This window comes from Aphis gossypii, chromosome 1 (assembly GCF_020184175.1).
Source record: "Aphis gossypii isolate Hap1 chromosome 1, ASM2018417v2, whole genome shotgun sequence".
Classification (NCBI taxonomy): domain Eukaryota; kingdom Metazoa; phylum Arthropoda; class Insecta; order Hemiptera; family Aphididae; genus Aphis; species Aphis gossypii.
Genome location: NC_065530.1, coordinates 4,656,695 through 4,675,627, shown reverse-complemented (window position 1 = coordinate 4,675,627; position 18,933 = coordinate 4,656,695). Strand labels below are relative to the sequence as shown.

The following is an 18,933-nucleotide window of genomic DNA, read 5'->3' as shown; positions in this document are numbered from 1 at the left end:
TGATACAATACCCCATTTTTGAATACTTAAAAAATTCAAATTAACATAATATTTAACGGTTTGTTAATTTGACCTATATATTTGTTAAACATAGATAGATGTTTAGTTTTTATTCTACGGGTAATAACGGGATGTGATAATAGGAATCTGCTAAGAATGTATTAATTAATGGTTTTATTTTTATTTTGTCCATCTCTTCTATACAAAATAAATAAAAGTAACTATTAGCTATAAGTTTTATCAATTTATTAGTTAAAAACGTAAACATATTCCTACTAAAACATATTTAAACAGCAGATGTACGTATACATAGATAATCTAACTTAAATTATTAAATATATGTGAATTTATTATTCAAAATTTTTACAAAGCAATAACAAATACGTAATTGAATCATATAATATGATAAATAGGTCGTTCACCAGTTTTGTGGCTATTATAATATTATAATTTCCTATATAAATATGTATACAGACACAATGAGAAATAACACATAGGTACATTGATTAACCAAGAAAATTAACATAAGGTATTGACGTTACAAAACGAAATAAAACGTTAACCACTATATCTTCTAAATTAAATATCTGTGTAATAGTTTTGTTTTTTATAACTACTAGAAAACCGTTAATACAGATAAAATTTAATTTATAATAAAATTTGATAATACTCATATAACATGCGTATGTATACTTCACGAGATATTGTCCTCAGTGTTTCCGAATTCAATGTTTGCAGTCATTTTACTTCATTTAATTAAACATAGAGATAGTGGTAAACATTTTTAAACATGGATAAACATTTTTTAATTTTAAACATCGGACATAGAACTAATAGTTAATTATTTATATAGGTTCCGACCATGGCTATAGATAATAATATTATCTATATTATCTATATTATCTCTATATATATATATATTATCTATAGCCGTGGTTCCGACGCTCCGCATATTTAGAAAAAAAGCAAGAGTTGTATGACATTATGGCGGCTGAGTTAAGATAGTATCACAAGATACTAAGACAAATATTCACAGTACCACTATGGTCATAAAAAGTAAAAACGTTAAATGCTTATACAGAAAAAAAACTAAGAATTTTGAAATTAATAGATATGATAGATATATAATTAATGATAAAAAAGAAATTTAATTAAGTGTTTATGCAATAAATTAAAAATATGGATTTAAAAAGTAAAATCTAAAATATTACTACGATGAAAAATAATAATCAATTTATTAAATACAATGTGGTAAAGTCTTGTAATTTAAAAAATATTTCAAAGTACATTCTAAACTACCGGAAATATTGCGATTGGAGACATAAGGAACTTATCGTTTAGGCACGGGAAAAAATTCACCAACATTATTAAAAAATAAAAAATGTCAAATAATTCCAATACGTAATAACTAATAATGAATGTGACAACTACCTACGCCGTAATAGTTGTCTTATCTAAAAATTCTAAACGTATGATTGAAACCTACTGTTATCAATTTTAATATTATGATATGCATATTATGTAGTATATTTACTTACCTAAATATGAAAGATAGGAAGATGAATGAATTAAAAATTTCATAAATGGTTTTTCCATTACTTTTCCAATCTGAGCGCTGGGTGCGTATAAGTACACAAGACAATAGAATGGAAAAAAGTAAACGATTTTGATGATTTCAATTATTTGCTTATAAAGTCGTAAACGACGAAATCCAGGAAGACCTTCGTACCAGACAGTTGCCAAAAGTTGTTGTATATACGGATGTGCTACAAACTACAATAAAAATAAAACAAAAAGTTCTATCATATTATTTTATACGTCTTGCTTACTTTCAATGTTCAAGCTAATCTCGAAATACCTTCTATATTTTCAAAATCGTATCATTAAATTATAATCTATATTATTGTTATTAGTCTTAAAATGATTGTAATTACGATACATAAAAATATATTATGTAATAATTAATATAATAATTTTAAAATATCAAATTATTTTTGATGTTTAATATGAAAAAGTTACCAACTTACGTTTTTTTGCTTGTATTTTATTGCAAGCTCAATGAGTCTTAGCTTCATGGATCCTATGCTAGGAGCATTTTCCGAGTCATGTTTTAAAATCACATCTAATTCGTGAGAGCTTCGTGTTTGTCGAAGCAGGTCAACAGCGAATGTTTCACATTGTTGTCGGAGTTCCTATTGAATATAAATTAATAAATCAACCATTAAAATTGAATATATTTTAAAACTATTTGATACTGTATTGAAAATCATGAGATATTATTTGCCTAAAATCAAACATAAAAATTACCGAAAAAGCGAAAAATGTTTTAACTTCTAAGCGAAAATTTAAGATATTTAAAAAAAAAAATCGTTATTTGAGTACATATTAGGATATGATTATATATAGAACCATATTATGTAATTAGTTTGATTTATAAATACTTTTTTTTTGTATTATTATTATAAACAAATATTACTGTATAATATTATAATATGTCTTAATTAATATAGGTTGGGTTAATTCTGATGATAATTTGAACTTTTAGTTTCTAGATTTACTGTTTTATTAAGTTATATTAAAATTACAATTTTTTATCACTTCATCTCTTTTTATTCAATGATAACCTCTATATACTAGATTGAGAGCTATATTTATAACCCTTGTAATTCTATAGACACAATAGATGATTAAAAATAAAAATAAATATTTATTTGAATATTCCTGTAAATTATAAGTCATTTAATAATCTCATAATTATTTATAAAAGGAAAATAATGTGTAGAAAATATTAGAAATACGAAACTTTAATAAATCTTAAAAAAAAAGAGAGGAAAGTATGTAACTGTGCTGTCACTAAGTAAGTTACTGTAATAAATGTATGTGTTAAGTTTGAATTAAATTAATTCAGTACATAAATAAAACAAATCTGCTCCAAAACAGTCATACAACTAAATAGGTATCTATATACTATTTTCAAAACTTTATTTTAAAATAAACATGTATAACATATATATATATTCTATATTAAATATATTAAAAGATTTAAGTCTCCGTGAATAATATTTTTGACCAAAACTAAATAACTAAAATGTTTTTTCGTCGTTAAAATATCTAATGTTATCAGTATTTAAACTTCAAATATCTATATAAAATATTGTTCCTATATAATATCTGTAATATTTTTAAATAGCTTTCTAATAACAACTTATGAGAAAACTTTTATTACATTTTCGAGTCTAAGTTAAAAAAATTAAAAATTTTAGACTACAAAATTATTTGCATAAATTTTCATTTTATCTTTAATATTTTTTAGGTATGGCACAATTATTAAGAACCATAAAAATATAAAAAATCCCATGTATATTAAAAATGCTAACATATCTATACATTTGCCAAAAATATCAAGTATCGATGGTTATTTGTTTTTAAATTACAATAAAATAAGAAAATAATTTTTTCAAAAACTAGTTTTGCCTAGAAATTTTAGCTTTCCCCTATTTATACTTTGTTTCTACCAATTATTATGAAAACTACTGGGAATTTTTAATTTTGACCCAAATATTAATTAGATTCACTTTTTCTAACAAAAGTATTTCAGTAGTTGTAAGTTCACAGTCAAAGGATTTTTTCAATTATAAATCTTGTAAATATTTACAAAAAAATACACACATCATTGTAATATAAATACATTTATTGCTCAGAATCTTAAAAAAAAGAAAACGTAAGCGTCTATTGGCGATAACGAAAGTCGTCTAGGTAGACGGTTTTTTTCTGTGAAATTTAACAAAATACCACTGCGCTTGCGATTTTATAAATTGGAAATGTGTTTACCACGTATTCATTTTTGAATTCTTTTTCAATTCTGGCTAATCTTCTCAGCTCCCAAGACAGCAGGAACGCAGTGAGTATTGGATCAGCTGATGAAAGTGCAATCAGCGATGGACTAGCCAATGCTCTATATTCGTTTACTCGACACATCGAGTATCGCAACGAATCTGTTTTCGAAGATGTAATACACTTATCACATCCACACCTGAATAAAACGTTATTATTATTATCATCGTTTATTGTATTATTTTCATTATCATAGTATTATAATCATAAAATAGATTTTCATAAAACATTTAAAAATCGATTAAATATCGAATGCGTGTAGTTATATATTATATAATAAAAATAATAATAATTTAAGCAATATAATAGGTACTTTTGTTATACTTATCGTAATAATTATAGAGCTGCATCCTAATTGGGTCCTTAATTTTCTTTTAGTGAATAAAATTATATAATAATTTGACATTTACACATTTAATATGAGAAAAGATCAAAAAAAGGAATCGCTAAAATAGCTAATAGAGGGCTATGAGAATTCAAAAAATTGACAAGTGTCCTTCAATGTCAACATATTTAATATTTTTTCATTTGTATTGTATATTTACATAAGAAGTTTGTTACTTTCTTAAAAATGAAAATAATCCCTGACTCAACTAGTGTAGTACTTGCGATTAGATGATAGTACTTGGGACCCAACTCGGATGCGCCGGATTATGGGCGAATGTAAGTTCCCACACAAGATGTAGAAGATGAAAATAACCCATGCATACGTAAGTTATCCTACACGAAAAATGCATCTAATCTATAATAAATAATACATCCAAGTTTATACATATATTTGATTTACTGATGTGTTTTAATACAATTTATAATTATTATGAATTAAAAGAGTTTTCCCTTTTCACTGTACATATAAGAAATTACGTCCATTTTTATAACTTGTATTGTTACTTCTACTAATAATTGATTGACGAGTACTGAATTCAACCAGTGGATTACCCTTTATCTAATCATAGGTAATAGAGATAAGTAGATTGTAATCGTGTTGTATCATTGCGTAAAGAATTATACCCGGTCGGTGTATTTTTGTTAGTATTTAAGAAGTTATGTACAGATATATTTTTATTCGTGTAAGAACTTACATACATAACCACTTGCCTACTATCTTTCGTGTGGGAACTTACTTAACTCCCAAATTATAAAATTCAAGTACAAAAATATTGTCCCCAGGATACCCCAAAAAAAACTTGGTTCAACAACACAGATCTACTATCTATTGTCCTTTTCAACAGACTCTGAGTGCGTGTCATTCGCTTTTACCTAAGCATGCCTTTTTTACTTAGTTTAAATTACTCTCCTCTTTGCACACTTATAAAGGTTCTAGCGAAAGTGTTAACGACTTTTCACATATAATTTTTGATTAGTCGTCTTAGTCTCCAAACGTTAAATTTTACTCGATTCCCTAATATCACTCACAACTTTTTTTCCGTTCTCAACTTTAATTATGATTAAAACAATAATCTTTATATTAGAAGCGGGTTTTGTCATTTAAATTCATATTGTTTTTATCATATTATTTGTTTTGTCAATAATGGTGTATAATTGTTTAAAATTATGAAGAAAATTTAATTATTAAGTTGGAATAGTTTTTTACTAAAAGCTAATTAATAGGAAAAAAAATATAGGATTTCATACTTCCAAAATTAAAAACAGAAAATAATAATCAAGAAACTTTGAAAAAAAATCATAAAACAATTTTTTTTAACTAACTTAAATGTATTAAATTTTATATTTTAAATTATGTTTAATAAAAAGTAATAAAATATAACAGAATCAATAGTATAATTATATATATATATATATTTTTTTTTAAAAAAATCATTAAAACTTCTTTGTTTAAAAAACTAATTTTTAATTAAAATTGTTTAATGGTTTAAAAATATATTTAAAAACAAATTTAGTTGTAAAATGTTGCAAAAATAATAAATGAAAAAAGGCATGATCGTTTTTTTTTAAAATTATTGGAAATAAGTTTAAAATAATGTAAATTACAAAAAAAAAAAATGCCATTCAAAAATTCGTTATTTAGATTCGAATAATATTAAACACATGTTCTAGAAATGAAAGCACTATTTAAGATGTTCAAATAATAAAAAAAGTCATTTTCTTCCGAGCCTTACTTGTGACGTACATGAAAACGATAACATGATTATAGGTAGGTACTAAAATTATAGGTCTTTAAATTGGTGATTTAGCATGTATAATAATAATAATTTAAGCGTAATAAATAATGGAAACAAGCTGTTAGATAAAATAGAAAAAAAAATTGATAAATATTATATAACTCGTATTTTGACGAACGGGTTGTAAGTAATAGGTAGGTACTTATAATTAATATACATTTCAAAGAAGGAACCTATGGTTAAATGTAATGGGTGTGAGCCTGTTGTTTAGTTTATTACTAATATAAATAATTAACGTGCTCTTCGGACTAACGTTCATTAATTCGGGACTATAATATTATTTTACTCATATAAATATCGATGAAATTCAGTACGGGCAAAACAATAAAATATACGTTATTTATTTATATACGTTAATAAAAAATATATAATATTTCCGTCAGCATACTAAAAAACGTTTTTATGTAGAATAATTAATATATTTTAATTTAAAACACAATTTATAAGCTAAAATCTGTTCATGATTCTACGTGCCAGTTACTGCATAATTATATAATAGCCACGCGAATTAAAAGATAATTTTATTCCGATTTTTGAAAAACTATATTATGTATAATAATGTGTCGATTGATTATATACATTAATTCAATTTTAACTCACTCGTATACTATATAATTAGTAATTACTTACGTACATAGGTGGTATTTAAAATGCTAAAAATTCAAATAGTAGGTAACTTTAAAATCATTAGCTCGGAGTCGTTTGACCTTTGAATAGTATAATGATGATCCCACTCTATATAACTATAGAACAACGAATGTCTTATTGAATGTGATGACTATACCATATTTGAAACTAAAGAAAATTATATTTTTTTAAATGTTATGAAAGATTTTATATACCTACTATACAGTATACATATCATAATTTATTAAATATTTAAATGTAACTATTAATTTTTTTTAGCGTGATAAATCGGTTGATGTCATAAATAGTATCAGAATTTCTATAAGTTGTGCAAGCATAATCAATATAATTTTATTAAAAATCAATTGAATAATTAATAATAAAACGGGTACATAATTTCCTGATGACAATTTCTTCACGCTTTTACGAATGATAATTAAATAGAGTTTCTCTGTGATTCAAGGTTTTTAACCCACTAGAGTTAAATTTCTCAAATCTTATTCATATAAATATTATATGTACCCTTCTTCTTATAATATAAAGTAATTAGTTTTTGACTAGCCACTCTGTATGCGTATAATATTATATACAACTATCAATACGTTTAAACAGTTATAATAGTAACCGACTACGCCGAGATTATAGTATTTATGACGTAATTGTACAATATATGTAGTAAACGTTTGTTAAGCATGGGATGTAGTTCAAATAATTTCAAGACGCGGATAATTGAAGATAAGAGAATTTATCTAGAAAAAAATAAAAAATTGTTTGATAATATATACTATAATGCTATATTAATAAAGTAATCGAAGGAAAAAGGGAGAAAAAAATAAAAATAATACATTGGACAGTGTTGTTGGTATTAGCATGCGAATTTTCATAAAAAAAGATTTTATATAAAACAAAATAACATTTAAAAGAGGAATAACACCCATACCCGTATATGCTGTCTCCACCTTTCAAACGTATAAATGTATAACGCAAACAAATTTTCGTTTAGCTACCTATTTCAATTTTATCCTGTTAGCTAAATAATATTATTAGAGTGAATTGCCATATCATTAAATTTAAATAAAGAACATTATTTGTGTTCTTTCATTGACTTTTTACGATATTTTAACTACCTAGGTACATAATTTCTTTAAAAATAAATACCGTGAAAACCCAGCAAGAAAACACAAGAAATGTTCTAAAATTTACATTTTATGTATTAGTTCAATTTACTATTAAAGCTAAAAAAAACAAAATCGGTATTGTAGAATTTAAACGCTAATTCACCATATTTTATTATGTTTTAAGACGGATATAGTACAATATACGAATGTGGTGTCTATCGCAATAGATAATATAAGTTTACTTGATTGTATGTGGCATCGGAAGTGTTGCTCCTCGATCCAGTAACATTTTAATGATCTCATAGTTATTCTTGTGTGCAGCCAAAATGAGCGGTGTGATATCAGGAGTGAAATAAGCAGTGTTCCAATCGACTTTTTCCCAACTCTAATAAAATATTATTAGGATTATTAAAACAATCTATGTTCTGATATACGCGTATATCTACGAATATTTACAACAATTATTGACTGGCATAACCAAATATACATTCGGTATGTATAATATTGGTTATACTTTATTATCGGACATTGGTATCAATTCAACTATATAAACTATAAAATATATAATAAATTGGGCTAACTGGTTAGTGGGTCAAACTCGTAGTAGCGAGAAGAAACTCTAAAGATTTGTTCAAGAGGGGCCAGGAGGTGTTTTTTAGTTTTTAAAAGGGTTTGGAGAGTTTGGACGTTAGTTTGGTATATTGTAAATGCCACTGTATGGCATTTGGGTAGGCAGCGGGTTAAATTATTTTCTGTAACTCCGTTAAACTTCTATCGTAATATAGCATTAATCATTGAAGAAGTCGTTCAAAGTAGATAAAGAGCGATAGAATAATACTGTTATTGAGTAGGTACCTATATTAAATATTAAACACTGTTTTATCATTTTTAAATTACATTTAATATACTAATATAAAGTTTGTTTATGGGTTTCAAATTCATCGGTACAAAAACTAATGCTAAGTGTCGTGTATTTATTACCTATTGAAAATTAGAATGTTATGAATTTATGGTTTTTATATGTTTCTTCTAAATCTTATGTACTGATTTTGCCAATAGAATATGGTATTTGCGAAGAACCGTGATAACAGGACTATAAATTATGCATCATTTATAAATAATAAATACATATTATAATTAATGTTTATGTAAACATTTATTATTTAGTTAACACTATTTGTAAATAATAACAACTGCTATGTTTTGGTTTTATTAATATAATTGAACGTATTAATAATGACAAGGTTAAATGATTAATGGTTTCAAATAAATAAATAGGTACTTAGTTATAACTTATAATGATTATATAAACGGATAACATAAAATTTTAACCACCACGCATATAATACTCATATATTAGATATATGAACAGCTACAATTTGTAACTAGCATGCATAGTAAATAGTAATCAGAATATTATTTAAGGTATTTTAAAATAATTATGTAGTAATATATTATGATCTATATAATTTTAAAATTATTGAAAAATATTATTTTAATTAAATGGTTGTTTCCAAACGAATAATAATAATTTTGATCTTGATCGTTTTTTAATTTTTAAATAGATTGAATGTAACAACTGTTAAACAAAAATATATTATATTGAATACAATAAATTAGACGTTTTACAGTTACTCACGTATGGTTCACCTTCTGTGTGCACTAGCTCTTCATACTGGAGGAGAAGCTCCACAGCTTCGACGAACTCGGCATTAATGGCATGTAATAGATTGTCCTTGGGTCCCACACCCATTACCACCAGCATTTCGAGCATCTCCAAATTTTCACCTTCGATCGCTAGGTTGATGGCACCTCGACCAAAAGAGTCAACGCAGTTGATGTCTATGTGCCCCGATCGAAAAGCTCGTTGGATCATCCTATTCAAGAAAAAACAATTTTTCGTGAATTAATACTGTTATGGAGCTAATTTCGATACGATTAAACTTAGATGTAATATTTAAGCTTCTATGACAAGTAAATACAGTTGGAAAATAATATAATAAGCTCGTATAAGTGAACAAGTGAGGGTAGAATTACAAACAGGACAGAAGAAGGTATTATTTTAATTGCACTCATACCGATCATTATATAATATAATATAATTATTATAACATCTATTTTATGATGAATACCAATTAATGGTCGTAAGAATAATTAATATTTTTAATATATAGATTATTGCTTCTATTTTAATAGTTACTTATTGAAATATAGTTTAAATAATAATATGTGTTATAAAAATATTTAAATTTTTTCAAATTAAATAACAATAGTATAAAAACGAATTATATTCTCTAAGATGAATAAAAAGTTACAATTTAGATATTATTAGATACTATATATAGGTAGGTATTTATTATTTCAAAATTATACTATAATAGTACGTATTTATATTTATTTATATATTGTATAATAACGACATTATGTAATACTAAGCTAATCGAAATACGCATACAACTTTCAAATAAAATGAATATTTATAAGTTCTATGAAATGATCAAACTGAATGCAGTTTGAACATTTTTATATAATGATTGGTTCGGGCATAGTTATATGAAATTTACGAATACAGACATGATGTTTTAATGACGATAACAATATTCAACAAATCGAAACAACGGTTTGTATAAATTACATAATATGCTCAAATAAATATCTAAATAAATCAATTATAACATGAATACTTAAAAATAATTATACTTAATGATATTTTTATTGGATTCATAATAAATTAATTGATTTATCCTAGCTATTGGTAATTGGAGTATACATAGTATACCTACTTTAAATTATTGGAAACGATAGACTACGAACGAATAGTTATTTAAATAAATTATGAATAAATAGTATTATAAACTGCGTGTTAATGTCAAAGTTCACCGTATGTAATAATATGTAAACCTAATTAGTTGAAAAAAAAAACATTTTAACGATTGAAAAATTAAAAAGATTATGAAAAAAATAAATAGTTTGAATAATTGGATAATTCAGTATATTATTATGTGCGTTATATTGAATACTATACAAAAGATATTATTCAAATATTTCTTTAATTCCATTATAATTCGCATTGTTTGTAGTATAATATTTATTATCACTTTCTACTTTTTGAATAATAAACCTTAATTATTTTTCATTCGATTTTTTATTTTTATGATTAAAAATTAAATTAATAAACAAAATAGTCGAACTATATATTATTCGTACAAATATATGTAAAATATGTAAATTTTATAAATTAATAATTAAAACACGAAAAAGAAATATACATATATATATATTTTATTACTATCTCTGTAATAAAGTTATTACTGTTTAGGCTTCAACAATAAGTTGTATAGTTACTAGTCTACTTTAAAATTAAAATATTAAAAACAACTTAAACACATTTTAATTTAAACTAAAATTGTATAACACTAATAATAGTAAATATTACTAGGTACTTACAATTTTCACTTAAGTTTATTATATTAAGGAAAAATGTATACCTGTGGTATTCTAAGATGGAAAAAATAGTGTGTTTAAATTAATATATAATCGTTATAAGTAGGTAGGTAACTAATTTATTTATTTTTTCCTTAAAATATTTTTAAAGTAGTAAAATAAATATTGTTGGATTATAAATACAAAAGTCAAGTATAAATGTGCATAATATCAACTATATAATTAGTAAATAAACAAAACATAGTATGTTTTATGCATTTAATATTTTCATGTCGTTGAATTATTTGAATTTATAATAAATTACAAGCTAAACTAGTTTCAGTGTGACCATAATCTCAAAATCAAAGTTATCCGACATGCAGGATTTCAAAAATCGCCGTATACACAAAATCACGTGAACAATAAACTTTACATTCATTTCATTTTAAGACAATATTAATACATAGGTCTGCAAACGAGTTTCTGACAAGTTTATTTATTTATTTGATAAAACTAGATCCGTAGTTTAAATATCGAATACAATATTTTACGATTAGAACATTCTAATGACTGGGTAGGGGTATCTACTATCTAGTACGAATGCGAAAATAATCGTTTTAATATTAATAAAGAAGGTATGGTTGATTTTGTTTGTAAATAATTATAAAATATAATTATCGTAATTAAAAACAATAAAGCGCAAAATGTGTTTACAATCAACTAATCCGCACAATAGCCAATTTAACGCAAAATGTGCATCATGTGCACGATCAGTGCATTGTAAGCGCGTTTTAGTGCACGCCATTGGTTATAATTTATAATATTATGCAGTGATTCGCGATGTTTGTATAATCGTCGATTGAAAATAACATTATTATATGAATCATCTATATAATAATCGCTATTCAAAATTAAAAAAATTGTCAACGCCTATGTTGGTCGCACAATTGTCAATTCGATTTGGCGCACATTAATAAATAAAATATTTTACGATTTTTACATTGTTGAATTTTTGAAAGAAATCGTCATTATCTCAACATTCTAATTTTATATAAAATCAGACGTTCTGTCGTAGGTTTTATAAAGGTACGTCTATTTTATATATTTACATCAGTGTGTTGATTTTACGATGCAAACGTTCGTCTGTACTACACCTATCCCAATATTTTTTACATTTATTTTTCTTTAATAACGTAGGTATCTAATGATTTCATTTATTTGTACCTATATCGGTATATGATTTATAATAATATCATTTTAAGATATACTCATATTCACTATACTACACCTAACGAAAACGTGCGCGCCGGACTAAAATTCGTATTGCGTAATCAACGCGTAACTATAGGTGCACGTTTTCGTCGGTGGTTATTGCGTACGCTCGTTGAATATAATATACGTAATATAATATACTGTTATTATATTATACACGATATACCTAATATAAGTACAGATAATTATTCAACAGATAGTCTATGTATGGCATGTGTTTGGGGATGGTAATATTATAATATATATTGTTATCTGCTATAAACTGTGACGTCAACGTAATATAATAATATGTCGTAGTATAATCAGAGCCATATTACATTAGACAGACGGCGCCCGGCAAACAGGGATGATAAAAATCCTTATAAACAATATTATATAGTGCACTATCTTTTCCACAAAAATGTTTAATGTACATATTATAACATGTATAATTTTAAAACATTGTATATTATTTATTCATTTGAAACCAAAAACGTAAGGCATATTATCCTAAAAAAATATACACACTATCAGAATTTAAAAACTCTTACTTGCGACTATTTAATATTAAAAAATAGATAATACTAATACTAGTATAAAAAATTTTGAAATATTATTTACAGCAAAATTGAATCAAAAATCTTAGTTGTTTTATTGCATAAACGTATACTATAATTTTATAAAAATAAAATAGGTATCAAACGTATTATTTATAAATTTTAATTACCCAAACAGCGTTATAAATATGATATTTAATTAATTTTTTGGATTAAGCCGTCTGATCTTTGGAATTTTTAAATATACTTTAAGACCACATTCTTAAGATTTTTCATATTAATTATAAGGAGTGTCCTATGGAAATACAAATGTTGTTTTTATATGTTAAATGCTTTTAAAAGATAATTTTTCTGAAAATTTTGACGTATCAAAATCAAAATTCGAACCAGTAGTTTTTGAGTTATTTAACTTGATGTATTAAGAATAATTAGTTATAAAGATATGGGAGCTAATTGGGTATAATTAGTAGGTAGGTATTCATTATTTGAATTTAAATAATTATATTTAAAATATTACTATACAATATTTGTATGTTTAATATTTATACATGTCATTAAAATTATATGTAGATAAATATAGTTTATTAATGTGTTGCCTCTTTTAAATAATAATTTACAATCCATATAATGATTTGCTTTATAATTTACAATGAAAATAGTTATATAATACTGTAATTATTTTGTGATCGATATCTAGTCTTAATATTTTACAAAGTACAACACAAAAGACAGGTCACCGCTTTATGTTTATTCGCTAAATATACTTAGGTACAAGTGTAAAAGTACGTTAAAATAATTATTAAATGTTATTATAATATTGTTAAATAAAATTATACGCGTGATTGAAATAATAAGATTCGTAAACTATTTGTTATTCATTTAGTCGACATTTGTTGAAGTGTTTAGATATTAAACCCGTTGCTGATAGGTTATCATTTTTATTAAATTATAAACTATATTTTAAAACTTGATTGTCAATAATTATAATAATAGATATTTTAAATATTGTGCAACTTGTTTTTTGTAGATTATTCATCGTGATACATTTCATTATTTGTTTTAGTTTCCATTTCATTATTCAATATATTTTGTTAATCATACAAAGTTCTAAATGTATAGAATTTTCAGAATTAAAAAAATTTATATATTATTTTTTCTCAGATACAATAACTTATTTTTGGTCAAACATTGTTAGTTTTATTCATTATAGATTCTAGCTTTTAACTATGTTGATGAGTGAAAACGTATATATTAATTAAAAATCAACTATACTAATATTAAATTACAATTATTATTATTTTTTTTTTAATAGTACCTAACAAAATGTATCTAAACATATATCTAATTATTATATCTCTTTTGACTTAAGCTTTAAACAAATATAATCATGTATAACATGATAGCCGATAGGTACCTACCTACTATTAACTACTCTTTAACTACATTAGGTATACCAATTATATCAGCTATAATCATTAACGGGCTATAAATAAATAGTGTAGTGAAATATATATCTCTTAATAATTGTATCGCAAACTTATGATAGTACACCACCTTAATTGGAGAATTGTTTATTCTCTAATACCTTTGAACTTAATTTAAAAAATAAATATTCTATCACCAATCCCCGTAAATAGCTACGTATACAACTGAGCAGACGTATTAACAATGTTTTAGCTATGATAAAGTATAATTGTTAATTATTCCAATTCCTTCTGTAAACACACGACTTATACCTATATCATAATACGTATTATATTTGGCGGCTTCATTATTAATGACGCCGCAAGGGCTATGATAATATACCTTTTGCATAATCGATGTCCATCCAATCCTTTACGGTTGAATCCATACCTCAATTAATTATTTTATCAATCTTACAAGTAATATTATACTTGCTTTATATGGATTACCGTGATATCGGTTCCCAATAACACGTGATTTCGTTTACGTTCATAAAATAATGGTAGCAGTTTTACGTCTATAAAATTTATTATAATAAATAACATTATTTACTAAAGATTTTTGACTTGCAAAGTGATACAATACCACTCAAAGTCCTAACAGAGGGGGAGAATGGGATCTGTAGTACAGGGTCCAAGTTATTTTATGTGCCCGTTGAAAAAAAAAATAAAATTTACAAAATTTTAATATAATTATTTCCAAGTAATTAATGGTTAATCAATAGATAAAAATATTATAATCGCAATATATATGTATGATATGTTTATACACTTATAGTATTGGAGGATTTTTGTAACATAATATTACTTAATATTATTTTTATCGTGTCGTACATTTTGTGAAATTGTAAATAGTCTAAAGATTATAATAGGGATTTTTAATCTTCTATATATATAAAAAGAAGTGTACATTTTGAATAAATTTTATAACTGAAGATCCACCAAACCGATTTCGATAAAAATTTCAGGGCATATTAAGATTGATATTTAGATTGTTTCTGTGAAGTTTTTACGCTGCGTGATAAGTTACAAAATTCGGATTTTAAAGTGGTGCGCACACAAGTACTTTTGAGAATCAAAATAGCCAATGAAAATGTCTAAGTTTTGACCACCGTTAAACTGAATATTATATAACAAATTAATCAAAATTCGAATCATATTATAGAATTGGCATTTTAACGGGCAACGAAGTGCACGGGTTCAGCTTGTTCATTATAATAAGATAATGGCACAGGCTTTTTATATTTACTAGTCTTATCTAATTTTTTTTCTAATTTAATATCAAAAGCTAAAAGCTTCAATACATCCCAAAACCCGATTATATCAATATATATAACTTATTATAATATATAGTATATTACTATAAAAATAATAATATTACAAAGTAATTAACAGTTCCTGTGTAAACTACCCCGATTAACCCCGTTTTTATTCAATAATGAATTCATTCACATTTCAAATTTTGATTTTTTGAGTTTTTAAATATACTTCATGAAGCAAAATATATTAAAATTCTTAAAATTTTTTGTACTACTTAAGGAATGTTCTATACTCCTATGATAATACAAATTTCTATAAGGCCAGTAAAATAATGTTTTTAAATATTAAATGCACATATTATTACTGTACATCTTTTTGTATTTAATTGTTAAAAGAGCTCTAAATTCTGTTTACATGCTTATTTTTAAAGAACTTAATCATAATAAAAAATTTCATCTCAACGGGAATATATTAAAATATTTTAAAACTTACAACAACTTGGCCGGAGAAAAATAATTGAATATTTCACATCGACGTTTAAATGAGTAGGTAATTTGAAAAATAACAAGTTTCCGACGAGATCTCGCGAATTAATTTCTATAATTGTTAAAATATTAGTACGGACAGTACGGTAAAAAGATTTTATAACAAAGGAAATTAAAAACGCAGAATATTGGTTCTCTTCAATACTTCGTTTTCAGGGGTCCTAAAATATTTACAATGTTTGTATAGTTCTAATAATTAATAAATAACCTTTCTCTACTATATAGTTAAATTTAAATAATATGTTAAAAACAAATATTTAAAAAGAATAATAATATTACTAGTATATTATACATTAATTATAAAAATGTATTAAATCCATAAAATGCCTTAAATTAATATCTTTATTTAAGTGGCTCATAAGTTGTTTGTGTAGTTTGTCTTGCAAAGTAATTTTTTTTAACTTAACTATTCTATAATAACTAACTAAAATTATGGATTATTTGTTCTTACAAGTTTATTCTAATACATATTTTAGGTACTCTTAATAAAGATATTGTTTGTTCTGTTGTCATAATTTAAAGTGGTTTTGTGCACATTTCATTAACGTAAACGGTAAAAATTAAAATATTTAAAATTTTTTATATTTTCATATTGTTTGAGATAAGATTATAGCTTTATAAATTATGAGTGATGAGTCTATTTTATTTTTATAGTTTAGGAAACCTTGACGGTTGAGGATTGTACCAGTATTCCACATTAATAAATACCGTACTAGTTTTGGGTTTACCATTTTTACAGCAAAAGACATGATAATGGTTGCCTAACACTCTGAACGTAATAATAATATGTGCGTACTTTTCACACCCGTATAAGGAAAACTAACCGTTTATATTGCATTCAGAGGTGATTTAAACATGTATGAGTCAAAATTTAGGGTGGGTGGTCGGGTGGTCATCATTGATTATATTGAAATTGTTTGAAATAGCAATCATAGTAGCTTATTATTTATCCTGAGATTTTTTTAATATTTTTTTATCTGTATTATGAGTAAATAATATATATTAATACATTATAATATAAAACTATAAGTATTATAAGTACTAATAACTCAGTCAAACTGATATTTTATTTAGTCAAATATCGAATTTGTGCAGTGGTGGATGGTATATTGTAGGCTTGTCCCGGTCAAATAAAATTGTCGAACCACCATCATTACATTAGTATGTAGGAATAGAATTTTCAAATTGAAATTAAATGTATAATTTCAATAGCCATTTAATATTATTAATACTGCATTTTGGTTACATCAGATACTCTTAAAAATACTTGATATATGTTGTTGCATGTACCTACTAAAACTTCATTATGCCTATTTTTAAATTTACAAATGAAAGTCACACACATTGCCTTAATTTTAATGAGATCTGAAATCGCATGAATTTTGAGTACTGAAAAGTCTATAAGAAACAATGAGCTATTTTCAAATGTTAAGCAATTGATATCTTAATAACATTAAAGTGACTTGATTGGGAGCAAAAAAAAATATAATAAATGTAACGAAAAAAATGGAACGGTTTTGGAATGTAGCAACGATAGTTTCCCTAACAACGTGTTATTTTGTGAGATGTAAATACTAAATTAACAGAGTAACATGTTCCCAAATACTAAAATACATATTCTAACATTTCCATGTTCAACGTGTACAAATACAAAATCATATATTGTACTTTTCCTACCGTAAACCATAACTTACAATTACTTGTTGATATAATAAATAAAAAAACAAGATCAGGACATAAAATTATTAATGTGTTTTATGGTTTGTCATAATACATAATAATAATCTTGTGTTTTTCCTAAAAAGAATTATTATTATTTTTTTTTAATTCAAACATTTAAATTAATCTATATACTATTTGTCTGTAATTTTGTACTGTATTGATATTTCTAAGTTACTTGGTACTAAAACTAATTGATTAAATACTTGCAGCTATGTTTGATTATTGCACAAATTGCTTATTTGTGTGCTACCATCTAGCAGACATTTTTTTTCTAGACGGTTAAACCAATTTTTGTTAATTAAATACTATACTATGTTTTCTAATATTTTAACATGATAATTTTGTCTGGAAATTCGTTGCCAATAAATTATGTGTGCCACAGTACACATAGTGTGGTATATAATATAATATTGTGATGGTACGACAGTCCGTAGACATTGTTGATGGCTACAATCTGTTTCTATATAGTGCGCATTTGTTACATATATAAAATATTATTAATTATTATTATTGAACATATAATTAAACGTAATATACAGCGCGTGCACGTAACCTTGGTCCTTGACTCATTAGACACTGGCGAGCAGTTTTAATTTATCCAACAATATTGGGTTCGGATATCACTGGTCGCGGTCATTAGGTACGACCAAAGGCATAATCCAATTAATTAAACAACCGACGAAGTCGACTGACGCACACGTCACTGATCCTGAACACTAAATAAGAATATAGCTATATGTGTGAGTGGGCGCTTGTTATCAAATATAGTAATGATATGTAATGTGTATGCTAATATGGATAGAAACGCGTCCCGTATGTACAGTTAAATCGAATTGTACAACTTCTAAACTTTTAATATAAATATTTTATAGGTAGGCGAACGGAGTTTT

At 25.0% G+C, this 18,933-nt stretch overlaps 1 protein-coding gene across 2 annotated transcripts in view; it reads right to left on the bottom strand.

The window, feature by feature from the left end:
* The window catches only part of LOC114127134 (transient-receptor-potential-like protein), a 39,610-nt gene that overhangs the window by 16,848 nt on the left and 3,829 nt on the right, over positions 1–18,933 (bottom strand). For both annotated transcript variants that reach the window (XM_050206598.1, XM_027991272.2), the window contains exons 2-6: positions 9,462–9,699; positions 8,065–8,207; positions 3,832–4,033; positions 2,028–2,192; positions 1,539–1,773 (exon numbers count right to left, since the gene is read on the bottom strand). In XM_050206598.1, coding sequence (XP_050062555.1) covers positions 1,539–1,773; positions 2,028–2,192; positions 3,832–4,033; positions 8,065–8,207; positions 9,462–9,699 — 983 coding nt within the window. The remainder of the gene's footprint in view (positions 1–1,538; positions 1,774–2,027; positions 2,193–3,831; positions 4,034–8,064; positions 8,208–9,461; positions 9,700–18,933) is intronic.